The sequence below is a fragment of the Piliocolobus tephrosceles genome, chromosome 14 (genome assembly GCF_002776525.5).
Source record: "Piliocolobus tephrosceles isolate RC106 chromosome 14, ASM277652v3, whole genome shotgun sequence".
Lineage (NCBI taxonomy): Eukaryota > Metazoa > Chordata > Mammalia > Primates > Cercopithecidae > Piliocolobus > Piliocolobus tephrosceles.
In genome coordinates, this window is record NC_045447.1 from 45,677,591 (window position 1) to 45,690,985 (window position 13,395).

General features: G+C 45.7%; 1 protein-coding gene across 2 annotated transcripts; it reads left to right on the top strand.

The window, feature by feature from the left end:
* The first annotated feature begins 7,295 nt into the window (after positions 1–7,295).
* Positions 7,296–8,446, top strand: CCL21 (C-C motif chemokine ligand 21). 2 transcript variants are annotated; one of them, XM_023201622.1, is made up of 4 exons: positions 7,296–7,457; positions 7,560–7,680; positions 7,777–7,950; positions 8,024–8,446. In XM_023201622.1, exons 1-4 carry the CDS (start codon positions 7,391–7,393, stop codon positions 8,055–8,057), a joined length of 396 nt encoding a protein of 131 aa, XP_023057390.1. In that variant the 5' UTR covers positions 7,296–7,390; the 3' UTR covers positions 8,058–8,446. The 2 variants fall into 2 exon arrangements, with proteins under 2 accessions (XP_023057390.1, XP_026311958.1); XM_026456173.1 differs by having other exon boundaries at positions 7,327–7,457; positions 7,777–7,957; positions 8,022–8,446.
* The last annotated feature ends 4,949 nt before the right edge of the window (positions 8,447–13,395 follow it).

The following is a 13,395-nucleotide window of genomic DNA, read 5'->3' on the forward strand; positions in this document are numbered from 1 at the left end:
GGGTGCTGACTCTCAGACTCTTTGACATAGCAAACACAAGGGAAGAACAAACCAGGTAGACACACTTAGTCCAGGTTATCCTCGGGAAACCGTGAAGAACCAGGTCCTGGTTCCTCAGTTAGAAAACCCTTACACAAGACATGATCTCATATGTAGCTCTAGCCTAAACTTCATGTTAACCACAATCTCAACCTTATTGACCATAGCTCTAAACCCAACTCCAACCCTATTCCCAAAGAAAACTCTAAACTATAGTTTTTCAAGTAAGACTCTGGGAATAACTGTACCCAGACAGAAAATGCTGGTGGGTGTGATCCAAAAATGTTTACATGGTCAAATAAGTTTGAGATAGAAAACTGATCTGCCCTCTCCCCAGGAGCTGAATGCCTCCCTCTCCTAGTTGGATCATAGTTGCAGGGGCCACTCTGTACCCCTCAACTGTAGAGGTCCTGGAAAACAGCCAACAACTTGTCATCTATATCAGATCAATACCACACGTTATGCAGAAGCCTAAGTCCCTCTCCAGACTAGCTTGAAAGCTTACAACCAGGCTGGGTGCAGTGACTCGCGCCTGTAATCCCAGTACTTTGGAAGGCTGAGGTGGGCAGATCGCTTTGAGCTCCAGATTCGAGACCAGCCTGGGCAATATGGTGAAACCCCTTTTCTACAAAAGATGTACAAAAATAAAATAAAATAAAATAGCTGGGCATGGTGGCTCACATCAAAAGTCCCAGCTACTTAGGAGGCTGAGGCTGGAGAATAGCTTGAGTCTGGGAAGTGGAGGTTGCTGTGAACTGAGACTGCACCACTGCACTCCAGCCTGGGTGACAGAGTGAGATCCTGTCTCAACAAAACAAAACAAAGTAAAACAAAACAAATAAAAAAGGAGAGAGAGAAAGCTTAAAAGCAACCTCCAACACAAAATTTATCTCCTTGGATTAAGATCATTTAGGATTTAGGTTAAGATCTCCTCACTCTTAATCCAAATCCTAAATGCAAACAGTGCTCTACTCCAACCCTAACACAATCCTCATCTAAGACACACCTATTTCTATCAACAGGAACCACAAACCCAATTCCAAACCCTACTTTAACATCACCATGATTCCAGCCCTATCCAATTTGGAACCACAACATCAATGCTGTTCTAAGCATAATACTAACTCTAACCCTAACCCTTGGTAGAGCTACACATTGATGAATGCATGCAACTACACTAGACACACATTTTGAACACTTATGACTCCCAGAAACTGAGAAGCTCCTTCAGTAACAGCTGCACAGTCCACAGGGCATCTTATTTCCAGAGGGGTCAATGCTCCGCTGGGAACCCAGGAGCAGCAACGCACCCAGACCCTTTGACCCTTGTTGGATATACAGGCCCATGGGCCCCAGCCCACCCCAATCCTATTCCAGGACTTGCCTAGCCCTTGAGCTGAAATTCCCGCCATACCCCTCCCTGGCTCTTGCCTGCCAAGCTGGGAGCATCTGCTGCCCTGGAAACCCCACCAGGCAAGAGCAAACGGGCCTGAGACTGAAGGGAATGTGGCCCTTTCCAATTAGGGAATTTCCAGACTCTTGCAACACCCACACCTAGGATGTCTACTCCAGGTGCCTGTCCTAGAGAGGTAGTGGGCCTGCTGAGGTAGGTGTGAATAAGCACAGTTCCTCTCCCGCTCCCAGGATCTCAGTCTGGTGATAGAGTGTATTAGAGCTGAATTCATCATCACAGGTAGGGCTGAAGTCAGCCATGTGTACCTCCCTTATCCTTCACCCCAGGTGCCAGAGAAGCATTCCTCTGCACCTAGGCCACCCCAGAGGTTGTCACACAGTACCCAGGTTCTCTCAGGAGCTCACCAAGCCAATATCTTCACCCAGAGGACTGGAACTGTAGGTGGAGACCCATATCATGGATGTGCTACCATGTGAGTCTTTGTGTCCCCTTCCCCAGGCTCTGCATCCAGCCTGGTCTGAGGACTGAGAGGAGCTTGGGTCAAAGCTGCAGGCTCCAAACCCCCCAAACCCAGCTTAGAGTTCAAGTGGGGCTGTGGGGTACAATGAGCCCAGACCAGCAGCTGAGGGCAGAGGAATGGCTCGGAAGACTTGGGGTCCCAGAAAAGGGTAATGGCTCTCTCATTATCCGAGCTCCTCACTCTCTTCTACCCTGCTTCAGTGCCTCCCTCTCACCACCCCCGTTACCAGGTCCACTCACAGACTGGAGGCAGGGTAGGGGCTCGCTATCCCATCCTCACTCTCAGGGCAGCTGTTTTCTGCCCTGGATTTTGTTCAGCCAGGTTTCCACCTCCAGAAAAGCCCCTACTTCTTCCTTCATTGCCCTTAGGGCCCCTAACCTTGATTCTAAGCTCCAGGACCAAGCAGACAGACCTCAGTATCTCCAGGATGGAACATCTCCCTGAAACTGCTCTACCACTGCAGGCTCAAGTTCACAGGTAGGGGCTTAGGGTTGATGCCTAATAAACCTAGATTCCTGCATCTAGGAAGACCAGGCAGAGCTGGGACCTAGAGGGCTATGCACACCATCTGACACAACAAGAAGCTTCTTTGATGGCACGAATAAGGGTAAGGGAGACAGGCAGGTATTTTGGAGAAAGAGCAAGCCTGAGCTTTTAGGAAAGAAAAAGGTACAGCCCCCTCCTCTTCCCTGCCATCTCCCTTTTTTCTACAATCTGTGCCAGGCCAGATGGTCTCCTCCTCCAGGGGAGGTAGGGGGCATCACTCCAGCTTTCCTTTCCCCAGACCAACTTTGTTCCCTTTCACTGGTTCTGTGTCAATCTAGAGTGTGAGATGGGGAGCAGAATAGGCCCAAGTGGCTCTCCCAACCCCACCCCACCAAATGCTTAGAATGACCTGCAGAACTTGGTAAAAATACACATTCTTTGGCTCTATTCTGAGATTCTATTTAAGGCGATCTGGCGTGTTGCTTCTAATTCTGTGTTTTTAACAAGTTGCCCAGGTGATTCTGAAGTGCAGCCAAGTTTGGAAGCAAACTAATATAATATGACTTCGGAATTAGCTACATGCCCACCTCTCAAGCCCATGCTATTCTATCTGTCTGAGAATTCTTCAGAGATAGGCTGCTCACTTTCTTAGTCACTTCCATGTAGGCAGGTGGGGAAACCAGGGAGCTGGGAATTTAAAACTTTCTGGTGCCAGGATCTGCCACTAGACCAGGTAAAAGATCCAGGAAATCTTATCTCCTTGTTTTTGCCTAGTCTTGTTCCAGGAACGCCAGCTTCTTGCCAACAGAGTCACTCCCTGCCCTGCTTAAGGTCTCAGCCTTAAGGTCTCTTGAGTCTGAAAACCTCAGACTCAAGAGCTCAATTCTCTCTCCTCTAGGCCACCAAATTCCAGCCTCTCTACTCTGTGGACCTTGGAATGAAACACCACCTCTTTATCACCCTCCCAACAGTACCTCCATCTTCAACCCCATGCCCTCTGCATCCCATCCTTCCCCAAGAGCAACCCAGTATTTCTGTCTCTGGCCATCACTGTCCTGACTACATCTCTCCTGACACTCATCTCCTCCTCTTCCTATGGTTTCCCTATCCTGTCATAAGCCATCCTTCAAAAAACAAGATGTAAGGAGCTTGCTGCTGGGTTTAGCACTCTGGAAACCAGATGGATTCTCCAGCTCTGACGTGAGGATTACAACTCTAAGGTCCAAATCCAGTTTTAAACATAGATTCTAAGTTATGACCCAATAATCCTCACATATCATATACCACAATAAACTCCAAATGGATAAAAGATTTTAAAATGTCAAAAATTAAACTACAGAAACAACATCATACAAAATGGCAGAGTAAGAAGATGCAGGGGTTGGTCCTTCCACAAAAGCAACCATTGAGGTGGAAAGAGCAATTGGAATTGACTCTTTCAGAAGTCTGGAGCCTGACTGGACACATATAACAAACAGGGGAGGGTGATGCTTGATGAAGGGAGAGGTTGCTGATCTTTCAGAAGAGAGCATAATGCATGCACTAGCTACCAACCAACAGAGTGGGGATAGCAGCTCACATTCCCGAAGTGGCTGGGTGGTCACCGAGTGGACAGGGGGAACCCTGTCCTCCAAAAATGAGGGGTTTTGCATTTGGGTTTGTCTTCTGGTTCCCTAAGGGACAGGCTTGCTTGGTTTCAGCCCTCTTGGGCTGCAGCATCTTACCGAGCCACATATATCAGAAGATTTAAAGGGATAGAACCTTTTTACGGGAAAGGAAGAGAACCCTTTGCCAGGTCATAAACAGAAACTTCAGTAACCCCACAAAACAAAGAATACACACTTTGCAAAAAGTGGTTTGAAAAACTCACCACAAATTGATGGCACAGTTCTCAACAAGTATGTATCAGCAACCCCTAGGGAGTGAAAAAATTGAATTTCCAGAGATACCACACTGTAATACTCAGAATGCCCAGTTATCAACAAAAAATTACTAATACAAAGAAACAGGAAAGTATGGCCTATTCACAGGAAGAAAGGAATTTGACAGAGACTATCCCTGAGGAAGCCCAGATACTGGACATAGAAGAAGAAGACTTTAACTGTCTTACTGTAAATGCTTAATAAATATTGATGATGGGAGGCTTGATGATAAGGGTGAGTGGCTGAAATCTCAAATACTGTTTTGTTGCTTGTTTTATTATGACCTCCAATTAAATTGGGAAATAATGGCCCTTTTGGAAAACAAAAAAAACTGTCTTAAATGTGCTCAAAGAGCTGAAGGAAACCATGGGCAAAGAATTAAGGGAAATCTGAAAAATGGTGTATGAACAAAATGAAACTATCAATAAAGAGATAGAAATTAGTAAAAAGAAAAAAGGACTCAAGCAGAAATTCTGGAGGCAAAAATACAATAACTGAAATGTACAATTCACCAGAGGCAATCAACAACAGATTTAAGCAGGAAAAAAAAAAGGATCAGTATTCTTGATGATAAGACAATTACAATTATCAAGTATGAGAAGAAAAATAAACAAGCCTCAGGGATACCATCAAATGTACCTCATCAAAGGAGTCTCAGGAGGAGAATAGAAAGAACAGGGCATTAAAAAAATTGAAGAAATAATGACAAAACATCTGAAATCTGATGAAAAGCATGAATATACCTACCCAAGAAGTTCACAAACTCTAAGAAGGATAAACTCAGAGATCCACACCAAGACAAATTATAGTCAAATTGTTGAAACCTAAAGACAAAGGGATGATTTTAAAAGCAGCAAGAGAGAAGTAACTCATTATGTTCAAGAGATTCTCAATAAGATTACCAGCTGATTTCAGAAACCATGGAAGGCCAAAAGACAATGGGGGATATATTTAAAGACTTCAGACAAAAAAAAAAAAAAAAAGTCAAACAAGAATTCTATATATCCAGCAAAACTATCTTGCAAGAATTAAGGAGAAATAAGACATTTCCAGATAAACAAAACTTAGGAAGTTCATTAATAGTAGACCTGCCCACAAGAAAAGCTAAAGGGAGAAAGAAAAAACACAAAAACAAAGAAAGAAATGCTAAAGGGAGACCTTCAGAATGAAACAAAAGGATAAAAAATAATAACTCACAGCCACACAAAGAAACAAAGATCTCTGATAAACATAACCACATAGCAGGCCGGACGCAGTGGCTCATGCCTGTAATCCCAGCACTTTGAGAGGCCAAGGTGAGCGGATCACTTGAGGTCAGAAGTTTGAAACCAACCTGGCCAACATGGTGAAATCCCATGTCTACAAAAAACAGAAAAATCAGCTGGATGTGGTGGCAGGTGCCCATAATCCCAGCTACTCAGGAGGCTGAGGCAGGAGAATGGCTTGAACCCGGAGGGTGGTGGTTGCAGTGAGCCAAGATCACACCACTGCACTCCAGCCTGGGCAAAAAAGTGAGACTGTGTCTCAAAAAACAAAACAAACAAACAAACAAAAAGTAACAACATAGCCAGGTGTGGTGGTTCACACTTGTAATCCCATTACTTTGGGAGGCCAAGGTGGGTGGATCACTTGAGGTCAGGTGTTTGAGACTAGCCTGGGCAACATAGTGAGACCTTGTGTCTACAAAAAATACAAAAATTAGCCAGGCATGGTGGCCCACTACTCAGGAGGTGAGGTGGAAAGATCACTTTAGCCCAGGAGGTTGAGGCTGCTGTGAGCTGAGATTGTGCTACTGCGCTCTAGCCTGGGAGACAAAGCCAGACCCTGTGTCAAAAAAAAAAAAGATAAAAGCTAGTATTGTATTTTTAGTTTGTAGCTCCATTTTTTTCTATATAATTTAAAAGGCAAATGCATTAAACAATAATTATAAATCTATGTCAATGGGAACACAATGTATAAAGATATGTGACGATAACAATATAAAGAAGAAGGGACTAAAATGTATAGGAGCAAAGTGTTTATACACTATTGAAACTAAGTTAGTATTATTCAAACTAGGTTGTTACCAGTTTAGAATGCTAATTATAATCACCAAGGTATCCATTAGGAAGATAACTACAAAATATATAGAAGAGGAAAGCAAAGGGGAATCAAAATGGTTATGCTACAGACCAGGTGCAGTTGCTCATACCTATAATTCCAGCACTTTGGGAGGCCAAGGCAGGAGGATCGCTTGAGCCCAGGAGTTCAAGACCAGACTGGGCAACATAGCAAGACTTCATCTATGGAAAAAACAAAAATTAAAAATTAAAACAGTAGCTGGACGTGGTGGCATGTGCCTGTGGTCCCAGCTCCTCAAGAGGCTAAGGCAGGCAGATCGTTTGAGCCCAGGAGTTCGAAACTAGCCTGGGCTAGACATGGTGAAACTTCGTCTCTACAAAAAATAGAAAAATCAGCCAGGCACGGTGGTGCTTGCCTGTAGTCCCAGCTCCTGGGGAGGTTGAGGTGGGAGGATCACTTGAGCCCAGGAGGCAGAGATTTCAGTGAGCCAAGATCACACCACTATACTCCAGCCTGGGTGATAGAGTTAGACCCTGTCTCAAAAAAAAAAAAAAAGTACAATTTAATAATCAGATTTGCTGGAAGGAGGGGAAGGATATGGATCCTGGAGCGTAGTGAGGAGACAGTCATGGTGTACCAGGAGAGAGGTGGTGAGGCCTGCATGAAAGCAATAGCTGCGAATAGAAGGAAGGCTCAGGCCCGACATATTCAACTGATGAGGACATAAAATTTGGCAACTGAGGACAGTCCATTTAGTTTGAGATAAGTGGGGCTGGGTGCCAGCGGATCCAGCTTTCAGGAAGGAAAAGGAGTGGGGATAAGAGAAGGGAAGTGAAAGTATCTGGCTACATAAATAGCAGGCCAATCCCAGCCCACGCACAGACCCCCAACTTGCAGCTGCCCACCTCACCCTCAGCTCTGGCCTCTTACTCACCCTTTACCACAGACATGGCTCAGTCACTGGCTCTGAGCCTCCTTATCCTGGTTCTGGCCTTTGGCATCCCCGGGACCCAAGGTACCAAGGCAGGGAGGGGCCTTGGATGGGGCTAAGGGGATGAAGAAGCCAGGGTAGGAGCTTGCAAGCAGCCCCTGGCTCCCTGTGAATCCCACCCTGCAGGCAGTGATGGAGGGGCTCAGGACTGTTGCCTCAAGTACAGCCAAAGGAAGATTCCCGCCAAGGTTGTCCGCAGCTACCGGAAGCAGGAACCAAGCTTAGGCTGCTCCATCCCAGCTATCCTGTGAGTGGACACAAAGGGGTGGGTACAGGCTGGTGACGGGGTGGGTAGGGCATGGTGGGCAAGACTAAGAAGGCTTACTAGCCCCCCCACCCGCAGGTTCTTACCCCGAAAGCGCTCTCAGGCAGAGCTATGTGCAGACCCAAAGGAGCTCTGGGTGCAGCAGCTGATGCAGCATCTGGACAAGACACCAGCCCCACAGAAACCAGCCCAGGGCTGCAGGAAGGACAGGGGGGTATCCAAGAATGGCAAAAAGGGAAAGGGCTGCAAGAGGTGAGGAATCTGAAGGGACGTGGGTAAAGGGGAGCCTCAGTCAGCCCCTCACACCCCTCTTCTGCCCTCACAGGACTGAGCAGTCACAGACCCCTAAAGGGCCATAGCCCAGTGAGCAGCCTGGAGCCCTGGAGACCCCACCTGCCTCACCAGGGCTTGAAGCCTGAACCCAAAAGGCAAGAAGGAGGCTATGCTCAGGGGCCCTGGAGCAGCCACCCCATGCTGGCATTACCACACTCTTTCTCCTGCTTTAAGCACCCCATCTGCATTCCCAGCTCTACCCTGCATGGCTAAGCTGCCCACACCAGGCCAGGCCCAGAGAGGCCGAGGAGGGAGAATCTCCCAGGGAGCATGAGAGGAGGCAGCAGGACTGTCCCCTCGAAGGAGAATCACCAGGACCCTGGACCTGATACTGCTCCCCAGTGTACCCCACCTCTTCCTTGTAAATACGACTTATACCTAACTGAATAAAAAGCTGTTCCGGCCTCCCACCCAAGTACCTGTTCCCATGTGTTTATGTCCACTGGGATGCCAAAGCCCCTACAGCGTGCGGTCACACACTCTGAGTCAAAAGCTCAGGCTGACAAATGCTATATTCCCATCTACCCCAAGAGCTTCCTTGCCTCTCGGGTGCCCACACCCCTAGGCAGTTAAAGGGAGGTTGATGGACAGGGTAGGACCCGGCCTTCTGAGGAATCCTGCCAATGGAAAGATGGTGGACATGGAGCACACATCCCCAACAGCTCTGCAGGCCTCTGAGACCCTGAATCTGTTCAGCACTAATTCCAGGAGTGACCTTCAGACCTTTTCCCAGATATCCCAGAGACTTCCTCTCCTTTCCCTGGGAACTAGTCAATGAGACCCTCCAAGTAGTTCTTTGAAAGGGTCCCTAGGAGGGAAGCTGTGGCTTGGGCCCATCTATAACACAGACAAACACAAGTTATATTGAAACCTACCCTAGCACAGTTCCAGCCCTGAGAGAGCCCATGGAAGGCAAAGACCCAAGGGGACTTGCTTCAGCCCTATTCAGTGAAGCTCGGGCCTCGACCTCTTCTCTTTGTTTAATGGGGCTGTTGTGCTCTCCTTCTGTTCCTCTCTGGGCCCCTGGACTTGCTCAGCCTCCTTCCAGATGGAAAAACCTCCTCCCTTTTTTGCCCCCTTTCTTTCCTGGCTGAGATCCAGACTACTTTAGCCCCTTAAACCACTTGAAGTCAAGGAATAAGTCTCCTGGATCAGGTTTTCAGAACCCCAGGATTCAGGTGTGAATCAGTCTCCTCTCCTGGAAGGCCCCAGATGGCTCTCCTCTACCTCTTCCTCCCCAGAGTGAAGACCCTTCTATATCCCCACTCACTTCTAGGCAGGCAGGGAGAGAAGAGGCCATCAGACTGGGCCAGGCAATGTGAGAAAGAAGGGAACAGATCCCGGGGAAGGGCAAGAAAGGTAGGAACCTCGAGACTGGGCACAGTGGCTCATGCCTGTAATCCCAGCACTTTGGGAGGCCAAGGCAGGCAGATCACGAGGTTAGGAGTTCGAGACCAGCCTGGCCAACATGGTGAAACCCCGTCTCTACTAAAAATACAAAAATTAGCCAGGCATTGTGGCAGGCGCCTGTAATCCCAGCTACTCGGAAGGTTGAGTCAGGAGAAATACTTGAACCTGGGAGGCGGAGCTTGCAGTGAACTGAGATCATGCCATTGCACTCCAGTCTGGGTGACAAGAGCAAGACTCCGTCTCAGGAAAAAAAAAAAAAGAAGAAGAACAAGAACAAGAAGAAGGAGGAGGAGGAGGAGGAGAAAGGCAGGAACTTCAGAAGCTAGAAGTGGCTGCTCAGTCACTTTTTCCTTTTGTAGGCACCTGAGTATGCCACAGCACTTACCACCTATCCTAACATCTGCAAGTATTGGCTTGTCTGCTCCTCTTGCAGCAGGTGAAGACAGGGCCTCTCCCCTACCTGTCCTAGGGCAGCAGGTGTTAAATTAACCTATAAACTCAGATATGCAAGAAATACTACATTTTGAAATGTTCTTTAAATGAACTTAATTCCTACTCCAAGCTACTGCACTAGAGTGCTGATGAGAAATTCAACACCAGGCACTCTTGGGGGATCCCATCTGCCAAGGGTTATGCAAAGGTCACAGAAACCTCAAGGCCCACGGGAGGCCTCCTACCTGCCTCCCACGCCATCCCATAATTGGACATCATTCTCACCAGTGAGTGTTCTGACCCCTGTGGGTCCAGCAGGTATATTTCTTCAAGTCCTAGACTCCACATTTGAGACATAAGAATTCAGATATGATAACCTCTGGGCTTGGACTTGGCCTCCCCAGATACCCCCTGAAGCCATCTACTCAACAGTCCTGGCACTTGCCCCATCACAGCCAGAAATTAGAGCCCAGTGCCTACTCTGGCTGGATGTACACACTAATCCCTTTGCAGTCCCAAAGAATTCTCTCCCTCTCCTCAGCCCCTCCCGGGCATAACCTCTTCCCCAAGTTTACTTTCTTTCTTTATTATTTTTTTTTTTTTTAAGACATCGGGCTTGCTCTGTGGTCCAGGCTGGAGTGCAAAGGTAGGATCATAGCTCACTGTAACCTCAAACTCCTGGGCTCAAGGGATCCTCCTGCCTCAGGCTCCAAGTTGCTGGGATTACAGGTGTGAGCCTCTATGCCTGGCATTTTCCCCTGGTTTAAGACATTTACAAAAGGCCTTTGACATCAGGCTCACTTTGACATCAGGACATCACTCCCAGCCCTGCCGAAACTCTTGCCTACTCTATAGTGAAAAGAAAAAGGCAGACAAAAACAAAATTCCCTCTTTCACTAAATTCTCCTGCCACACCTGCATGCCTGGTATTTGCCTCAAGCCCTGCTCTAAGAGGCATGCAATATATTATTTATTCCATCAGATCATGAGTGGCCATTCTCCTTATCTGCCTTCATCTTTGACAACACTGTCCTGTTCTTTCTCTTTTCTCTCTTATTCTCTTGATGCATAACTCAAAAAATAACACATAATACACACTCACAGTTAAAAAATACATCCAAAAGTACCAAAAGGTTTATTCTGAACATCATTTCCTACAATTTTAACTCTTATGCTATTTCTTAGTGCCATATGTCTAAGTACTTTGCCTATACCTCTGTTTCTTGATTTACCTATTTTAAACATTACCAGATGACTTCCTACTACAAAAAGTGAAGATTTAACTCTCTTGCCAACTCTCCTGTCACTGCATCCTCTAAATATAGTCATACCATGATATTTAGATCATGATTATATTATCATATTTAGATCATAATTACAGTTTATATTATTGTGGATTACTATTACATAATATGTATTATCACATATTACATTATTTTGACTATATAAATGTTCTCTGCAGACCAAAGTAGTTCACTTTTCCTTTGTCACTCAGCTTTTTGTTTTTCTTAAAGGTTCTAATGCCCTTCCCTCTTTAAAATACCTCTATCTTGACATTACCTTTCAAATTCTTCGTCATATGAGATGGATTCAAAACATCATGTTTAAGATATACATAGAAGAAAATATAGGTGAATGTGTTTATAACTTCGAGGTATAAAATAACTTTTTTTTTAATGAAATGGAGACCAGGTCTCACTATGTTGCCCAAGCTGGTCTTGAACTCCTGAGCTCGAGCGATCCATCTGCCTCAGCCTCCCAAAGTGCTGGGATTACAGGCATAAGCCACTCTGCTTGGCCAAAAAGAGTTTCTTAAACAAGACATAAAACCATAAAACATAAATCATTAAAGATCAACACCATTAAATTTTAAAACAAATGGGAGTTCAGGGTAGGGATGGAAAATTAATTACATGCCTTTATTTTCACTTCTCCCTGAGCCCCGACTAAAACTACAGTAAATTTTTTTGATGCATGTATGCATATAAAGGCATAAACCAAGGGCCAGGAGCGGTGGCTTACTCCTATAATCCCAACACTTTGGGAAGCTAAGATGGTCACTTCAGCTCAGGAGTTTGAGACCAACCTGGGCAGCACAGTGAGACCTCATCTGTACAAAAAATCAAAAAAGTAGCTGGTGTGGTGGTGTGCGCCTGTGGTATCAGCTACTCAGAAGGCTGAGGTAGGAGGACCACTTGAGCCTGGGAGCCATGTAGCCTGGGCTAAAAAGTGAGAGACCCTGTCTCAAAGTAAATAAATTAATTTAAAACATAAAATAAAGGCATAAACCCACAAGGGCCCAAATGGGAGAGGAGATAAAGGTAACTTTCCAAAAGCCTACTGCTGAGACACATAAATATCTCAATTAAAATAGATACAAAGCATAAAATAAAATTATAAATATGAAGGATTTCTAATGTCTTATGAATACAGTAAAAATTCATATTTACTGAATATTCATATGCCAGTGTCCAACAGGGAAACAATTAATGACTTCTACTAGAAATGTAAAAAGACAAAAAATCCTAAAGATGAATTATCTCTAAAATCTACAAAATCTTCATTCCTTAAGCATGAAAACTCATTGTAATCTCTGGAATCCTGACTTTTCTTCATCACAGAACCACAGAAGCACTTTATTGCTTTAAAAGTGAGTTATCACTATTTTCTAACAATGAGTCCTCCTCAGTGTCATCCAGAAAATTATTAATACCTTGTATTTTTGTTGTTTTTATTTGCTCCTTTTTTGAGATAGGGTCTTGCTCTGTCTCCCAGGCTGAACTGAGTGGCGCAATCTCAGCTCACTGCAGCCTCAACCTCCTGGGCTCAAGCAATCCTCCCACCTCAGCCTCCTGAGTAGATAGGACTAGAGACACACACCACCACGCCCAGCTAATTTTGTTCATTTTTTGTAGAGATGAGGTCTCGCTGTGTTGCCCACGTTGGTCTTAAAACTCCTGAGCTCAAGGGATCCTCCCACCTTGGCCTCCCAAAGTGCTGGGATTACAGGCGTGAGCCACTGTGCCTGGGCATACCATGTTTTTAAATAATTTCACCACTATCTCTTCCATGAAATGATAACATACACACACACTAATGAAATAATGGGCTGACTCCTACTTGTCAGTGTTGCCTCAGAATCTCCTCCTGCTTCTCCCAGTTCACTCCTTTCTTGTCAATATTTTAAGGCTTCTTTGATACAAATATAGAGGATAGGTGGGACTAGTAAAGCATTAGAGCTACCTGGGCATGGCAGTTCACGCCTATAATCCCAGCACTTTGGAATGCTGAGGCGGGCAGATGGCTTGAAGCCAGGAGTTTGAGACCAGCCTGGGCAGTGAAGCAAGACCCCGTCTCTACAAAAAAAGAAAAAGAAAAGAAAAAATTAGCCAGGCACGGTGGCACATGCCTATTGTCCTAGCGACTTGGAGGCTGAGGTGGGAGGATCACTTGATTGCCCAGGAGTTTGAGGTTGCAGTGAACTATGATCACACCACTGCAGCCTGGGTGACACAGCAATAC